Source organism: Equus asinus, chromosome X (assembly GCF_041296235.1).
Source record: "Equus asinus isolate D_3611 breed Donkey chromosome X, EquAss-T2T_v2, whole genome shotgun sequence".
Lineage (NCBI taxonomy): Eukaryota > Metazoa > Chordata > Mammalia > Perissodactyla > Equidae > Equus > Equus asinus.
In genome coordinates, this window is record NC_091820.1 from 138,583,098 (window position 1) to 138,596,601 (window position 13,504).

The window sequence follows — 13,504 nt, forward strand, 5'->3', positions numbered from 1 at the left end:
AGCTCCAGATTCATACATGGAACTGCTTTCTAGATGTCACCGCTTGGCTGTCTAATCACCAACTGCACACCTGACACTCAGGAGCTGGACTCCCCAGCTTCTGCCCCAGGCTCTCTCAGCCCACATCATCCTGACTTCACCCATTCCACCACCTGCAGCCTCCACCCTGGGCCAGCCAAAATCACCTCTCCCCTGGAGGGCGCAGCTGCCTCCACACTGACTCTGGTCTTCCACGCTTGTGCCCCCAACAAGTCTGTGTTCTACCCCGCAGCCCAAGGGATCCTTTTATAATGTAAGTGAGATCATGTGACTCCTCTGCCCAGAAGTCTGTGGTGGCTCCCTGATTCCTTCAAGGTCAAAGGCAAAGTCGGCCCACCACCCTTTGACGCCCTATCAAGCTGGCCCTCCTGCCCTTCCCCAGCCTCACCCCTCACTCAGCCTGCTCCACCACATGATCTGGTTGGTTCTCAAATTGGGCCAAACCCTTTCCTTCCTCAGGGCCTTTGCACTGGCCCTCCCTCCTTTTTGGAGAGCTCTTTGCTAGAGCTCTTTTTTCATGGCTATCTCTTCACTCATGTCTCCACCCAAATGTCACTTTCTCATAGTCCTCATCTGATTCCCTGTCAAAAATGTCCCTCCCTCTAGTCACCATAGCCAGCCCCTTTCCTTCTGATGGGATCCCTGTGAGCGCAGGGTAGCTGGCCGTGTGGTTCACTGCTGCACCACACAGTGGCCAGCGGAGCAGCGCCTGGCCCACAGAAGGGGCTCAGGAATGTTCGGTGAGCTGACACTCTCTTCTCCAATCCTCCCTTGGTGGGAGGAGGACTCTCAGCTGTGCGGTCCTAAGGGGACTTGAGGGACAAAGAGCATGGCTTTGGCATCCTCAGAGCTGCCAGTTTGAGTCCCGACTTGTGAGGGTATGTGTGTGCTTGGGTGTGCACGCGTGTGTGGACAGTGGCCACGTGGAAGGGAAGGGCAGGAGAAGAAGGGGCAAGAGTCCCTTCCTTGCCCTTAGAATCCTGGGGTTGTGCAGCTAGGAGTGACCTTGATCATCTCATACAGCTTATGTAGGCCCTTTCCAGCTCTCAGATTCTAGAACTTTCCAAGGAGCCCACGTCCAGCACATTGAGATGGGGAGACTGAGGTCCTGAGCAGGGAAACTTGCTCCCAACATCACGTGGCTGGTCCATCAAGGGCAGAGCTGGGAGCCCAAAACTCTTTCCAGCAACCCCCGGCTGCATCCCTGGTTCCTGGAAAATCCCAGCACCCCTCCCACCCTGCACTCCAGACACCGGGCTCAGGGTTAGTGTTGGCCAGGGGCCCTGCCTGTCTCAGCCCAAGTCCACGAGTGAGCTCTGCGTGCAGGAGGGGCGGGCTCAGGAGGGCACCTCTGGTTCTGCCAAGCCCCCAGCAAGCCGACTCTGCTCCGTGGGGGCTCCTTCAAGGTCCCCACGATGGCCGGGCACCCTGAGACTGGACAGAGTAGGTCCACTGGGCCCCCAGTGGGGGGAAGGGCGGAGAGGACAGGACTCCATGGGAGCTGGGGAACTGAGAGTGCTCCAGTCCTCACCCCTTCCTGCCAAGGTGGGTAGGAGCGGGGGTCCCTCCCTCCTCCAGGCCGCTGTGCCAGAGAAACCTGGGAGCAAGCTTCCCCCACCCCCAGCCCGGCTAATGGGAACCAGATGGCAGGATGTTTAGTCAGCGCCTGGGGAGCGGCGCGAACAGGGGAAATGGGTCGGGGGCCAGGATTCCAGAATCCATCCCCAGGCAGGGGGAGGGTCAGAGCCAGGACTCCCACCACAGCCTATCTCCAGGGGCCCACCTCGGGCGGGTCCTTCCTCCTCCTCAGGCGATGCCTGGACTGGTGGCAGGAGGCAGGAGGCCTGGCCTCTGGCGTCTGACTCGGGCGAGCCCCACCCCCTCTTGGTTCCTTCTCTGTAGTTGGGGCGGTGGTGTTTGCTCAGTCTTCCAGGATCCCTGGGTAACCTCACCTCGGGCCTCCTGTGCCAAAGTGCTCCCCTCCCCCAGCTTCAGCAGAATGCCGGCCCAGGACATCCTGTGTTACCCACGGGCGCACAGGCAGACAGTGGCTTCATCCTTGGCTTCTAAGGTGCTTGCTCACGCTCATTCCCCAGACAGTCCCTGTCTCTGGTCTGTGTGTGGCATGGTCCCAAATTCAGGCCATAAACCAGAGCCCTGGATGGGATGGGGGAGGAGGGTGCCGGCAAACCCCATGTAGCTCATACTGGACTGTTACCTGGCATGGGGGCTCCGAGAAGGCAGCGACTCCCATGTCCCCGCCATACCCTGCATGCAATATATCTGGCACTCAGGACTCGGGCTGTTCCCTAGACCCGAGTGGGCACATGCTGAGGAACCCACTGAAGATCCACTTGCTGGGGACTCCTTGCCCTGCCCTGCTCCCACCCCCCTCCTGGGTCTCACACATTCCCCAGTGGCCCTGGACAGAGACCTTGAACCCCAGATGGCAACGGAGAGCTCCTTCCCGACAGCCCTTCCGGCCCCCTCCCCCGACTTCCCCTCTCCTCTCCACCCAAGCCTTGCCCACAATTAACTCATTTTTTAAGATCGCTTCCAAACATAAGTCAACGCTGGACAGAGCTGTAGGAAAACCTTCCTCAAGGCTGGCCCTGAAGAGCCTGTGGTGAGGCTGGGCCTCTTTGCCAGCCCCCGCCCGCCCGCCCTTGGCTCTCACTGCCGGGTCTGGGGCTGGGACCCTCTGTGAGCTGGCCCAGAGGCCTATGGTCAGACATCCTCTTCTTTGCCTCTTGCTCCACCCCACAGCCCCTGCCCTCGAGCCCAGCCTCCTTTCCACCTGGCCCCACCCTGACCCGCAGGTGCCCCTCTGACTGAGAGGGTGTGTGTGAGGCATGGGGGCATCTCTGGAGCCCCTGATAACAGTGGTCACACTGGGACCTGGGACTCTGGGCCAAGAAGTTTGGGGGCCCTATGAGATGGCCCCACTCGGGCCACTGCCAAGCCACCTCAGGCCAGGGAACGCAGCAGTCCCTTGTCCATAGACACTCCAATGTGGAGGTGGGGTGCAGCTGAGGGGGCCGCAGGAGCTGTAACTCCCCCACCTCCATTTTACAGAGGAGGAAGTGGAGGTCTGGAGGGAAGGGAGGTGCCCAGAGGTAGGCCAGGAGCTGGTAGAAGGACCAGGAACTGAGCTTTGAACTCCAGCCCCATCCGGAGGCAGGCCCGTGCCCAGGTGGTGCTGGGGCCCTGAGGGCCAGGGTCCACGCTCACCTCCTAGCTCTGTCCACATGTTCTGTTTCCTCCGGAATTGGGAGGCCTCAGCACTGGTGCCTATGGCAGAAGCCCACAGGCTTGGCAGGTTCCAGAGGGGCCAGAGCTGCCATTGCCCAGGTGGCCCTGGCACCTGCCCCCTCTCCTGAGGACCCAGGAGGCCCTGGGGTCTGCTGCTTGCATGGCCCAGCCCCTCTCCTTTCCCAGGCATGGAGGTAGGACCTGGCAGCCTGGGGTGGGCAGCCTGCTCTGTGGTGGGCCTCACAGGCCCACTGTGTTTGGAGACAGAAGCCCCATTCATGGGGGCCACTGGGCCTGGGCCAGTGGAGAATAAATGCAGGCCTTACAGAAAAAGAACAGGAGCACTCGGGTCCAAGAAAAAATCAATCTCTCTTTCTCTTCAGGTGGGAGCGGGCGACTGTTGGGGTAAGTCGGGGGCAAGGCTTGGAGAGGTGTGTGTTTGAGGGGGTGCTTCCTGGGGGAGGGCCAAGGCGAGTAGGGGAGGCTGTGAGCGCTGCAGCCAGGGCCAAGAGCTCAGGCAGCAGAACTGTTGCATGCCATCCCGCGTGTGTCCCTTCCTGCTGTGGCTGCCGCTCCCACCTCTCCCAGCAATTCCTCCCTCCACTGGCCCAGGTGGCCTGTGCGGCCCACGTGAGGTGGCCATGAAGACCATGCTGCTCCCCATCCTGGCTCTTTGGGTGGGCTGCTGCCCCAGAGGGGCCCTGGCCAAGCAGGGGCCGAGCCTGAGAGAGCCCATGGCTGTGCCAACACCCGGGAGCTTGCATACCCTGCGGCCACCACCGCCCAGCCAGCCTAGGACCCCCGATGGTGAGTAGGTGGCACCAGCGGGAAGAGACTGACAGGAGGGGAGCACCCTGCCCTGCTACGGGACCCTGGGGCTGGGGCAGAGGGCGAGAAAGCCAGTCACCCTGGGGCTGCCCGCCTGGTGCCTACCTTGGGTGATTGGGCAGGGGCTGGGAGGGGCCCAATGGGCCTCAGGGAACCCTCCCTGGAGGGTGAGGGGCGATTGCAGACTCTGAGAGGTAGGGAGAGGGGAAGGGAGAGGCCCCCCTAGCAGAGGCTGCTGCAGCTGGGGCTGGAAGAATGGATCCAGGTTTGCTGGTTTGGGAGTTGAGTCAGCTGTGCAGGCCTACTAGGGAGACTGGGAGAAGTGTGAGAGGCTGCAAGTGAGGGTCTGGGGCTTGGATGGGGTGGCACAAAGGGCCCGAGGAGACCAGCTGTGGTGTGGCCTTCATCTCATACGCCAGTGGTTGGCACCGTGCTTGGTGTCCTCACCCCAGGCCTGGGAGTGGAGCAGGAGGGACCAGTGGGTGGGCCCAGGCACCCGCTGCCTGCAGACAGCAAGACCTGCAGGGGAGGCCCATGGTCAGCGCTGGTTAATGAGGGGCCGCCACATGGTGGAGGGGAGGCCTAGGGGCTATTGGCCCTCCTTTGCCATGGCTGACAGCCCCCGTGGCTGATCTACAACTCGAGGGGAAGGAGATGCTGCCTCTCAGCCATGCAGGGGTCCCAGCCACCCCAGCCCACACCAGCTGTAGCCCACCTCCTTCTGTAGGTCAGGTGCGACCAATTCCCAGGAACGGCGACCCGGACAGGCCTGAGGACGGAGCCCACGGAGACCCCGCCCAGCCCCCAGCCCCTGGCTGGAAGGCCCCTGCCAGACCAGGGCTGGCCCAGAGGAAGGAGCTGCCCCCAGCAGCCTGGGAGCAGGAACAGGGTCATAACAAGGAGCCCAGCACCGAGTGGGCCCAGCCCCAGGCCACAGCGGCAGCAGGGGCTGAGGCAGCAAAGCCCCAGGCCGCCAAACTCAGGCCCTTGCAGGCCAGCAGGGCCCCCCGAGCCCAAGATGGGGCAGTGGCTGGTGAGAAGGGCCAGGGCAGGAAGGCGAGAGTCCGCGAAGCCAGGAGCAGAGGCCTGAAGCTCGGGAGGCCCCCCAAAGGTGAGGACTGGCCGGGATAGGCGGGCCCCAGATGGGGCCTGCGGCAGGGGAACGGGGCCATGTGTGAGTCCAAAGTGGCCAAGGCTTGGCCAATCTCACGCTAATCTCACCAGTGTCACCAGCCACTCAGACCCCGCCCCGCTCTCAGTCTGCCCAAGCTGAACACCCTCATGTGTGGGGCAGGAGGGGAACTCTCCATGGCAGGTCCCCTTCCCCAGCCTCAGGGCCCCCATGTGGGCCTCTCTGCCCTTGGTGCCAAGGAAAGAGGGTCCAGTGGCCTGTTGTTCCAGCCTGGCTAGCTGGGTGGCTGGCAGATGCAGGGGGCCCCTGTTTCTATGTGACCAGGCTGGGGCCATGTCTGCCATCCTCCAGGGTCCTCCCACCAACCTGGCCGAGGGGGCTGGCGTCAAAAGAAAGACCGCAGCCAAGGCCATGGTGGCAGCAGCATCCTGAGGACCACAGGCCATGGGCAGAAAAGGCCCGGAAGCAGTCAAGGCCCCGGGCACAGGCTTGCAGACCTGGGCACTGCTGAGCAAGCTGTGCCCTCCCTGCCGGCCTCCTGCCTCCTGGCCCGGGCGGCCATTGCCTGTGGCAACGTCAAGATGAAGCACGTCCCTGCCCTGACTGACCCTGGCCTGACCACACTCTACCTGGCAGGTGGGTGGCCCATCTCCTCTACCCGTCCCCCGCAGCAGGGGTGAGAAGGCCCCATGCCCGGGCTTCCCCTCGAGTGGGGCTTCGGCCACTGTGGCTGCCACCCTGCTGTGCCCTGGGGATGGCCCACCTCGCTGTGGGTCCTGGTTGGCAGTGAGAAGATGCCCCAACCTGGGATAGCCAGAAGAGCCAGCTCCTTCAAGGAGCGTATCACTGCTGCCTCTGGCCTCAGGGAGGTACAGTGTGGCAGAGGGGAGGGGGAGAAAGGGACCTGGAATATGGCCGCCCCATGTGTACACAGAGAACGAAATTGCCAAGATCCCAGCCCACACATTCCTGGGGCTGCCCAACCTGGAATGGCTTGACCTGAGCAAGAACAAGCTGGATGCCCGAGGCCTGCACCCTCATGCCTTCAAGGTGCGCAGCGGCCCCTCCACCTGCTCTCCCTGGGGACCTGGGCTGGGGAAGAGGACTGGCAGGTCTGACATGGCTCCAGGTGTCCATTGTCCTTGCCCCGCCCTGCCTGGGGGATAAGGCCTGGAGGAAGCACTGCACAGAGCACCCAGCATGGTGGGCTTTGGTGATTTAGGGTGACACGGTCCATAGCTGGGAGTATGGAGAGTGGCAGAGATCCCTGGGCCCCAAGAGGGAGCAGGACTCTTGGGAGAAACTAAAGGGGGTTCCAGAAATCCCCAGACAAGCCTGGTCCAATTGGGAACTAGGAAGCCATGATGCAACCAAATAGAGGTGCCCCCTGGGCGGGCTGAGCCCAAAGGCATGCCAAGAAGGCCTGTTCCCAGCTAGCAGCACCCCAGCCTCCTCTTCTCCCCACCTCCCCCAGAATCTGACTCGGCTGAAACGGCTGAACCTGGATGGGAACTCACTGTCCACAGTGCCAGCCTTGCCCACCTCCCTGCAAGAGCTCAAACTCAACGACAACCTCCTGCAGGGCCTGCAGCACAGCAGCTTCCAGGGTGCGGGCGAGGGCCGGGGGCTGGGCCTGGGCAGCCAGGGAGGCTGTGGAAAGGTGCAGGCAAGGAGAGGGTCTGCCCAGGACAGCCTGGCTGGAGGGCAGAGACAGGAGCACCAGCCTGGGAAAATGGCCCTGGCCTCTAGGGGCAGGGGGTCTCTGGAACCACAGCGGCAGCTCCCAGGAGGCCTTCAGAGCTCTGTAGTCAGCTGACACACCCCTCTGCCCGCCCTGCAGGGCTCAGCCAGCTGCTGACACTGGAGGTGGAAGGGAACCAGCTGCATGACGGGAATATCTCCCCCCTGGCCTTCCAGCCCCTACGCAGCCTGGTCTACCTGAGGCTGGACCGGAACCAGCTGCGGACCATTCCGCCTGGCCTGCCAGCCTCCCTGCAGGTGAGCTGGGAGCCCTGAGCCCGGGGAGGCAATGTTGTGGTCAAAAGACCAGAGCATCTGCCGCCGGCAAGTAGAGCTGCCCATGGGGGGAATTTTGACGATAAACCCACAAGGCCTCAGTGCCAAAGGGCCTCCCCTCCACCTGAGCAGCCTTCCAGAAGCCCAGAGTTGGGCTTTGAAGACCCTCATGGACCTGCTGGGTGTCCCTGAGCAAGGCCCATGCCCCCTCTGGGCCACACAGTCCACTTATGCTTGGCAGTACTCTCTGGGACTGTGTCTTGTGGGCTTCTGAGGAGCCATGGCACTGCTGGCAGATGTCACCGGGATCGTTTGCACAGATGGCCAGGCCCCAAGAGGAGCAGAGAAGGTGGCACCTGAGTCCCATGGACGGGGCCAGGTGGAAGGGAGTAGCAGGTGGGCCCCTCACCCCAAGCCCTGGCCCTAGGAGCTGCACCTGAGCACCAATGCCATTGAGGAAGTTTCGGAGGGTGCCCTGAACCGCAGCCGCAACCTCAGAGTGCTGGTGCTCAGCAACAACCGGCTCCAGGAGGACCGGCTTGCACCCCGTGCTTGGATCGATCTCCCGTGAGTGCCACTGCCTGCTCTAGCACCACCTGAGCTTCCCTGTGATGGGCACATGGAGGCCAGAGAAAGAAGATGTGCCCAAAGGAAGCCAGAGAGTGAGGCATGGGTCGGGGGGGAGGGGGGTGGAGAGGGCCAGGGTGGCCCTGTTGCTTGGGCCTGGGTCACCTGTGCTCCTCCAAGATCCCCCTCTGTCCCTCCCACCTGGCAGAATCCTGAAAGCCACAGAAACCCCCTCCCCTGCCCAGGCCTGGATTTGCCCTGCCAGCCCCCAGGAAGCTCACCTGGGAGGTGCTGTGGGCCTGGACAGAGGGGCAGTGCAGGTGGTGAGAGCTGACCTGGTGCTAAGTCTAGCTAGGAAGCGACAGGGGCATGAAAGGGGCAAGGAAGAGATGGCAAGGCACGAGAAAGAGAGGTGTCTAAGTATCCTGGAGTGGCTATGACAAAGTACCATAAACTGGGCAGCTTAAAACAACAGAGATTTCTCCTTTTGCAGTGCTGGGACCAGAAGTCCGAAACCACGGGTCGGCAGAGCGGTGCTCCCTCTGCAGGCTCTAGGGGAGGACTCTTCTTGCCTCTTCCAGCTTCTGGGGTCCCCAGGTGTTCCTTGGCTTGTGGCCACCTCACTCCAGTCCCTGCCTCTGTCTCCACGTGGCCTTCTCCCCCGCGTCTGTGTCTCCTCTTCTGTCTCTTATAAGGACACTTGTCGTTGGATTTAGGGCCCACCCTACTCCAGGATGATCTCATCTCAAGATCCTCATTTAATTATATCTTCAAAGACCCTTTTTCCAAATAAGGTCACATTCACAGGTTCTGGGTAGATGTATCTTTTGAGGGCCACTATTCGCCCCACCGCAAGAAGGGTCCAGGATGAGTCCCTGTGATCTCGTTTGGACAGCTGAGTGGACACTGGCAGGAGGGGTCCAGGAGGAGACCTGGCCCTTACAGGCAATGTCTAAGGAGTCAGGATGTGGTTTCTGGAGTAGGGGGAGAGCTGGAGAGGTACAATCCATGGGGTCTGACAACCACCAAGGAGCGGGGTGGGGGGGCTCAACAGACAGTCCTACCCGCCATTCCAGGGACTGGAGCCTCCCGCCCTGCATCTTCATGTTCCAGGAAAAAGTTACCAGGACGTTTGGGTTTAATTATTCCTTTTTCCTCTCCCCCTCTTGCCAAGGGGGCAAAAGAAAGCAGACAGCAGCCCAGGGAGGGGCCGTCCTGCCGCCGTTCCACTCCCGCCGCGGGGCCTGGGCAGGGGGCTGGCGGCCAGTCAAGCCTGGGCCGGCGCCGCCCAGCTTTTCTCTGGCTGGTCGGAGGGGAGGGGGCAGCCGGCTCAACAGGCTCAGGAGGCACCGGAGCCCCCACCCTGTTGCCTGAGGGCGTCATGGGCCCCAAGGCCAAAGGACTGACCCCACCGCAGGGGCTGGGGGATGTCACTGAGAGAGGCCACTTTCCCTGCTCTGACCCATTCTAGGAGCTTCACCACCCTCTGCCCCTGCCTTTCCCTACCAGCCCTTGTCCTCACCCACCGTGGTGTGACCTGGGCTCACGGTGGCCTGAGCTTCACTGCCTGCCTCCCAGATCCCTCGGGGTCGCCTGGCCTTGACCCTCTGGGAGCCTTATTTTTCTTTCCCTTCCCGTCTGTCTTCTGCTTATTAGCCTGGGTGAGGCAGGAAGAGGACAAGAGGAGAGGGCCGTGAGGCCAAGGAAGGGCAGAGCAGGAACAGGCCTAAGTGGGGAAGATGGGGTGACAGCTCACCCGCCCCCGCCTCTTTCCCCAGATCGCAGGTACCTCCATTTGTATTTCCCTTGTCAGGTGGAAATCTTAGGAGGCCCGGAGGGTGGGAAAGAATTGGGCCAGCATCGCCAACCCTGCAGTGAGCGAGGAAGGGCCCCATCCAGATCCCCTCTTCCCGGCTTCAGGGACAGAGGAGGACACAGAAGCCAGACAGGGCCTGGCCTGACTCATGGTGAGGCTGCCGCAGGCCTCCTGGCCCTTCCCAGCTGTTGGAAGCTCTGATTTTGGCTTCTGTCTGGGGGCAAATCCCCACTCTCCTCTTGAGTGTGAACCAGGGACCCTGAATTGGGCTCCAGCTGTTGCTGTGGTTCTGGCCAGGTGCCACCAGCTGACCCCAAACCGACCCGTGTGTTCCACCCTACAGGAAGCTGGAGACCCTTGACCTGTCCCACAACCGGCTGGTGCACGTGCCTTCCTTCCTGCCGCGGGGCCTCCGGCACCTGACGTTGCACCACAACCGCATCGAGCGCATCCCTGGCTACGTGTTCGCTCACATGAAGCCAGGCCTGGAGTTCCTGCACCTGTCCCACAACAGCCTGGGCGCCGATGGCATCCACAGCGTGTCATTCCTGGGCCTGCACGCCTCCCTGGCTGAGCTGCTGCTGGACCACAACCAGCTGCAGGCCATCCCGCGGGGCCTTCTGGGCCTCAGGCGACTGCAGGTGCTGCGCCTGAGCCACAACAAGATCAGGTGGGGCCACCTGCCGGTGCCTGCCCTGCTGTCCCACCCCTCCCCACTGCCAGCTTGGGGAGGAAGGGGAAGCTGAGGCCAGGAGGCCCTGCCTGCTAGGTGGGCTAGGGAGGGATGGTCTATGGGCTCCTCACCTGGGGGCCTCAGAGGCTGAGGGTGGGATTGTGGAGAGGGGTGGAATCCTTCGCCGCTCCCATCCATCCGTCTTGGTTACCATGATGGGAGGCTGTGCCCAGAGGCTACAGCCAAGGTGGAGGGCTGCAGACAGCAGAATTCCAGCAACAAGGGCTAAGCCCTGAGTGGAGAGGTAGCAGGTGGTGTCAGTACCTGCCTGACCCTCCACCCTGGGTCTGGTCTCTGTGCCTCAGTCTCACCACCCCCTGACCGTGGGGCCCTCTCTTTCTCTCCTCTTGCCTGATGCCTGTCTCCCCTTTCTGGGATCTTCTCTTTTCTGCTCGGCCCCGCCATCCCCCCTTCACAGATACGTGCCCCTGAATTCCATCTGTGACACACGCGTGGCCCAGGACTCCAACCTCATCTCCACGCACCTGGAGAACAACCTCATCGACCGGCGCCGAATCCCACCCACTGCCTTCTCCTGCATCCGAGCCTACCACAGTGTGGTCCTCCAGCCCCAGCAGGGGGAGGGGGAGGGCTCCTAACCCCACCCTGCCAACCTTCCCCGCCCCCTGCTCCTTCGGGACTGGTGGTGGTGAGGGCTCAGGCCCAGCTCTACTTGATCTTTGCACCACTGGGAGAAAGATCTAGAAGACCCTGATGCTTCAGATGCGCCCACTTCCCATTGACTCCTGAGGCCCCTTCACTTAGGAAATGGCCCAGCAGGGTGCGGTGCTGGTTTGGACTTGAACATAATAAATGCATCTCGTTCATGCCCGCGCAGCTCCACCAGCCTCCCTCCCTCCTTCCCGGATCTAAGCCACATGAGCACGCTGGTTCTCCATTGGGCATGGAGCCCCGGGCCCGTATCTTGGACACTGCTTTGTCAGCAGAGGGTTAAGAGGGCCTCGTTCCAAAAGCTTCTCTGAGAACCTCCCCACCTGCCCTGGCCAGGGTCCTGCAGTCCCCTGCGGCTCGGCCGCAAGCCATCTGGGGGTCAGGCTCACCTCCTTTACTAAGGACAGCATCAGTACCTCTCATCCAGGAAGCGTCCCTGGCCAGGCATCATGGATACACAGAGGTGAGCTCGGCTGGCAGAGCAGGCTGACATGGAGGCACCTGCCCTTGTCCTGGAGCCACCTACACCCACGCCTGCACCGAGGCCAGAAGCGCCTTTTCTCTCCCGCTCCCCCAATTCCAGGACCAGGGCCCTCATCTGGTTCTCCCCTCCCTGATCCCCAGTGCACACTCATCCCCAGTTCACTCAACCCCATCCTGTGGGTCCCTAGGGCCCTACCCACAGCCTGTGGGGGCAGGCACAGGCGTCCAAGGATGTGGGTCCCTGATGTGCCCTCTTGCAACCTGGTGTCAGGGGAGGGTGGGGAGCACCATAGCACCATCGTCTCAACCACTCTTGGGGAGTGAGCGTTTGGTCCCTGGGAGGCCAGGCCCAGCCCTGGAGGCCCCGCAGCGACTGCTGCCTCACCCGAGTTGCAGGGAGGCAGATGCAGACACCAGTGAGTTGTGAGGGCTCAGCCCTGCTGAGCCTGAGGATGGGACCAGCCAGCTGTGCTGGGTGGGGACACAGGGTCTGAGGAGCCCCCTGAGACCACTGAAGCAGTTGCCCTGCCTGTGTGAGGGAGCCACTGGGAACAGGGTGGAGTCATTAGGTCAGCTTCAACAGCCCAAGATGCCACCCTGCTCGGTACTAGCAAGGGTGAGGGACAGCGGGCCACAACCGGCAGGGAGCACGATGGACCCAGCCCTGCCCCGGGGGTGTGGGGGGTTTATGGTGGTGTGGGGGCTGGGGAGACAGGCAAGCGACAGGCATCAAGGGTGTGGCGGGAGTAGAACTGGCCCCAGTCTTCAGTGCCGCTGGATGAGGAAGGGTAGCAACTGCCCCCTGCGGAGACCCTGCCCTCCCACCACCTCTGGCTGGGGTCTGGCCCTGGGAACTTTGAGTTTTGCATTGGTTCCAATCTGTAGCCATCCCTCCCCCCCCCCCCCCCCCCCCCCCCCCGCCCCAAGTTCGTAGCAGAGCGAGGGCCAGGCCCTGGCGGGGGCGGGGAGAGGCCTGGGAAGCTGGCTGAGTGTTTGCTTTGGACTCATCCCTGCATTCCTTCTCCTCCCGGGCCTGGGCCCACAGATAGGGCACTTCCTGTTTGGGCTGGGTTGGGGTCAGCAGCCCTTGAGACACTGGCCACTGCTTCCCCAGCTCTCACGACCCCTCCTCCCCAGCCAGCCACCCTGGCCCAGCCCCTCCTGCTCTGGTCAGCCCCTGGCTCCCTCCATCCCCACAGTCACAGAGGTCAGGACCTGGAAGGCACAGAAAGTTTGGGCTGGGTGACCACCCCCCTCCCCCAACATCCATCCCCCCCCCCCGCCCCGCCTCCACGTTCTTACCTCTACTGAGCACATAAGGCCAGAGGGCCTGGGAGGAGAAGGGCCACACTCAAGGGCCAGCGGCTTGTCAGGGCAACCTGGCCATGGGGTGGAGTGGGGGGCAGGGGCTGCAGGAGGGAGAGGAGGGTGCAGGGGGGTGGAGGAGGCAGGCAGCCCACAGATGATTGCCCAGCTTAATTCCACCTCTCAGACAGGAAGCCTCTTGGCCCTTGGGGCTGCTACCAGGTAGGCCGAACCCAGGCACAGGGGCCAATCCCTCGGTGACATTCCTGAGCAGAGGGGGCTTGACTGCAGCCAGGGTGCTCTCTTCAGCCCAGGCCATTCCCAGAAGGGCCTGGAGCTCAGGGCTGGGGTGCCAGCAGCTGGAGGCCCAAGGCTTCAGGACGAGTGGGAAGGTGGCTGTGGCAGTATGGCATGCCCCCAGTGGGAGGGGCTCTCAGAGCACAGCCAGGGAAGGCCTCAGACAGAGCCCCAGTCAGGGGAGCGAGTGTGGCGCAGCCGACACCTGGTGGCAGGACCCAGCCTGCCTGTCACCGTGCGCCCGCCTCTTCCTCACCCATGCCCCCACCCCCTCTCCCCTGCTCTCTCATGCCTGCTCGCCAAGCTCCTCTTGGGGGCAAATGCTGGCTCTAGCAGAGGGTACAGCAGTGGGCACAGCCTAGTT

General features: G+C 62.6%; 1 protein-coding gene across 1 annotated transcript; it reads left to right on the forward strand.

The window, feature by feature from the left end:
- Positions 1–1,395: 1,395 nt before the first annotated feature.
- LOC106824665 (extracellular matrix protein 2) lies at positions 1,396–11,224 on the forward strand. The gene is made up of 11 exons (XM_070502787.1): positions 1,396–1,482; positions 3,675–3,696; positions 3,904–4,098; positions 4,847–5,230; positions 5,603–5,887; positions 6,186–6,301; positions 6,726–6,858; positions 7,092–7,249; positions 7,695–7,834; positions 9,994–10,320; positions 10,802–11,224. The coding sequence occupies exons 3-11, from the start codon at positions 3,933–3,935 to the stop codon at positions 10,980–10,982; spliced, it is 1,890 nt and encodes a 629-aa protein (XP_070358888.1). The 5' UTR covers positions 1,396–1,482; positions 3,675–3,696; positions 3,904–3,932; the 3' UTR covers positions 10,983–11,224.
- Positions 11,225–13,504: the final 2,280 nt, after the last annotated feature.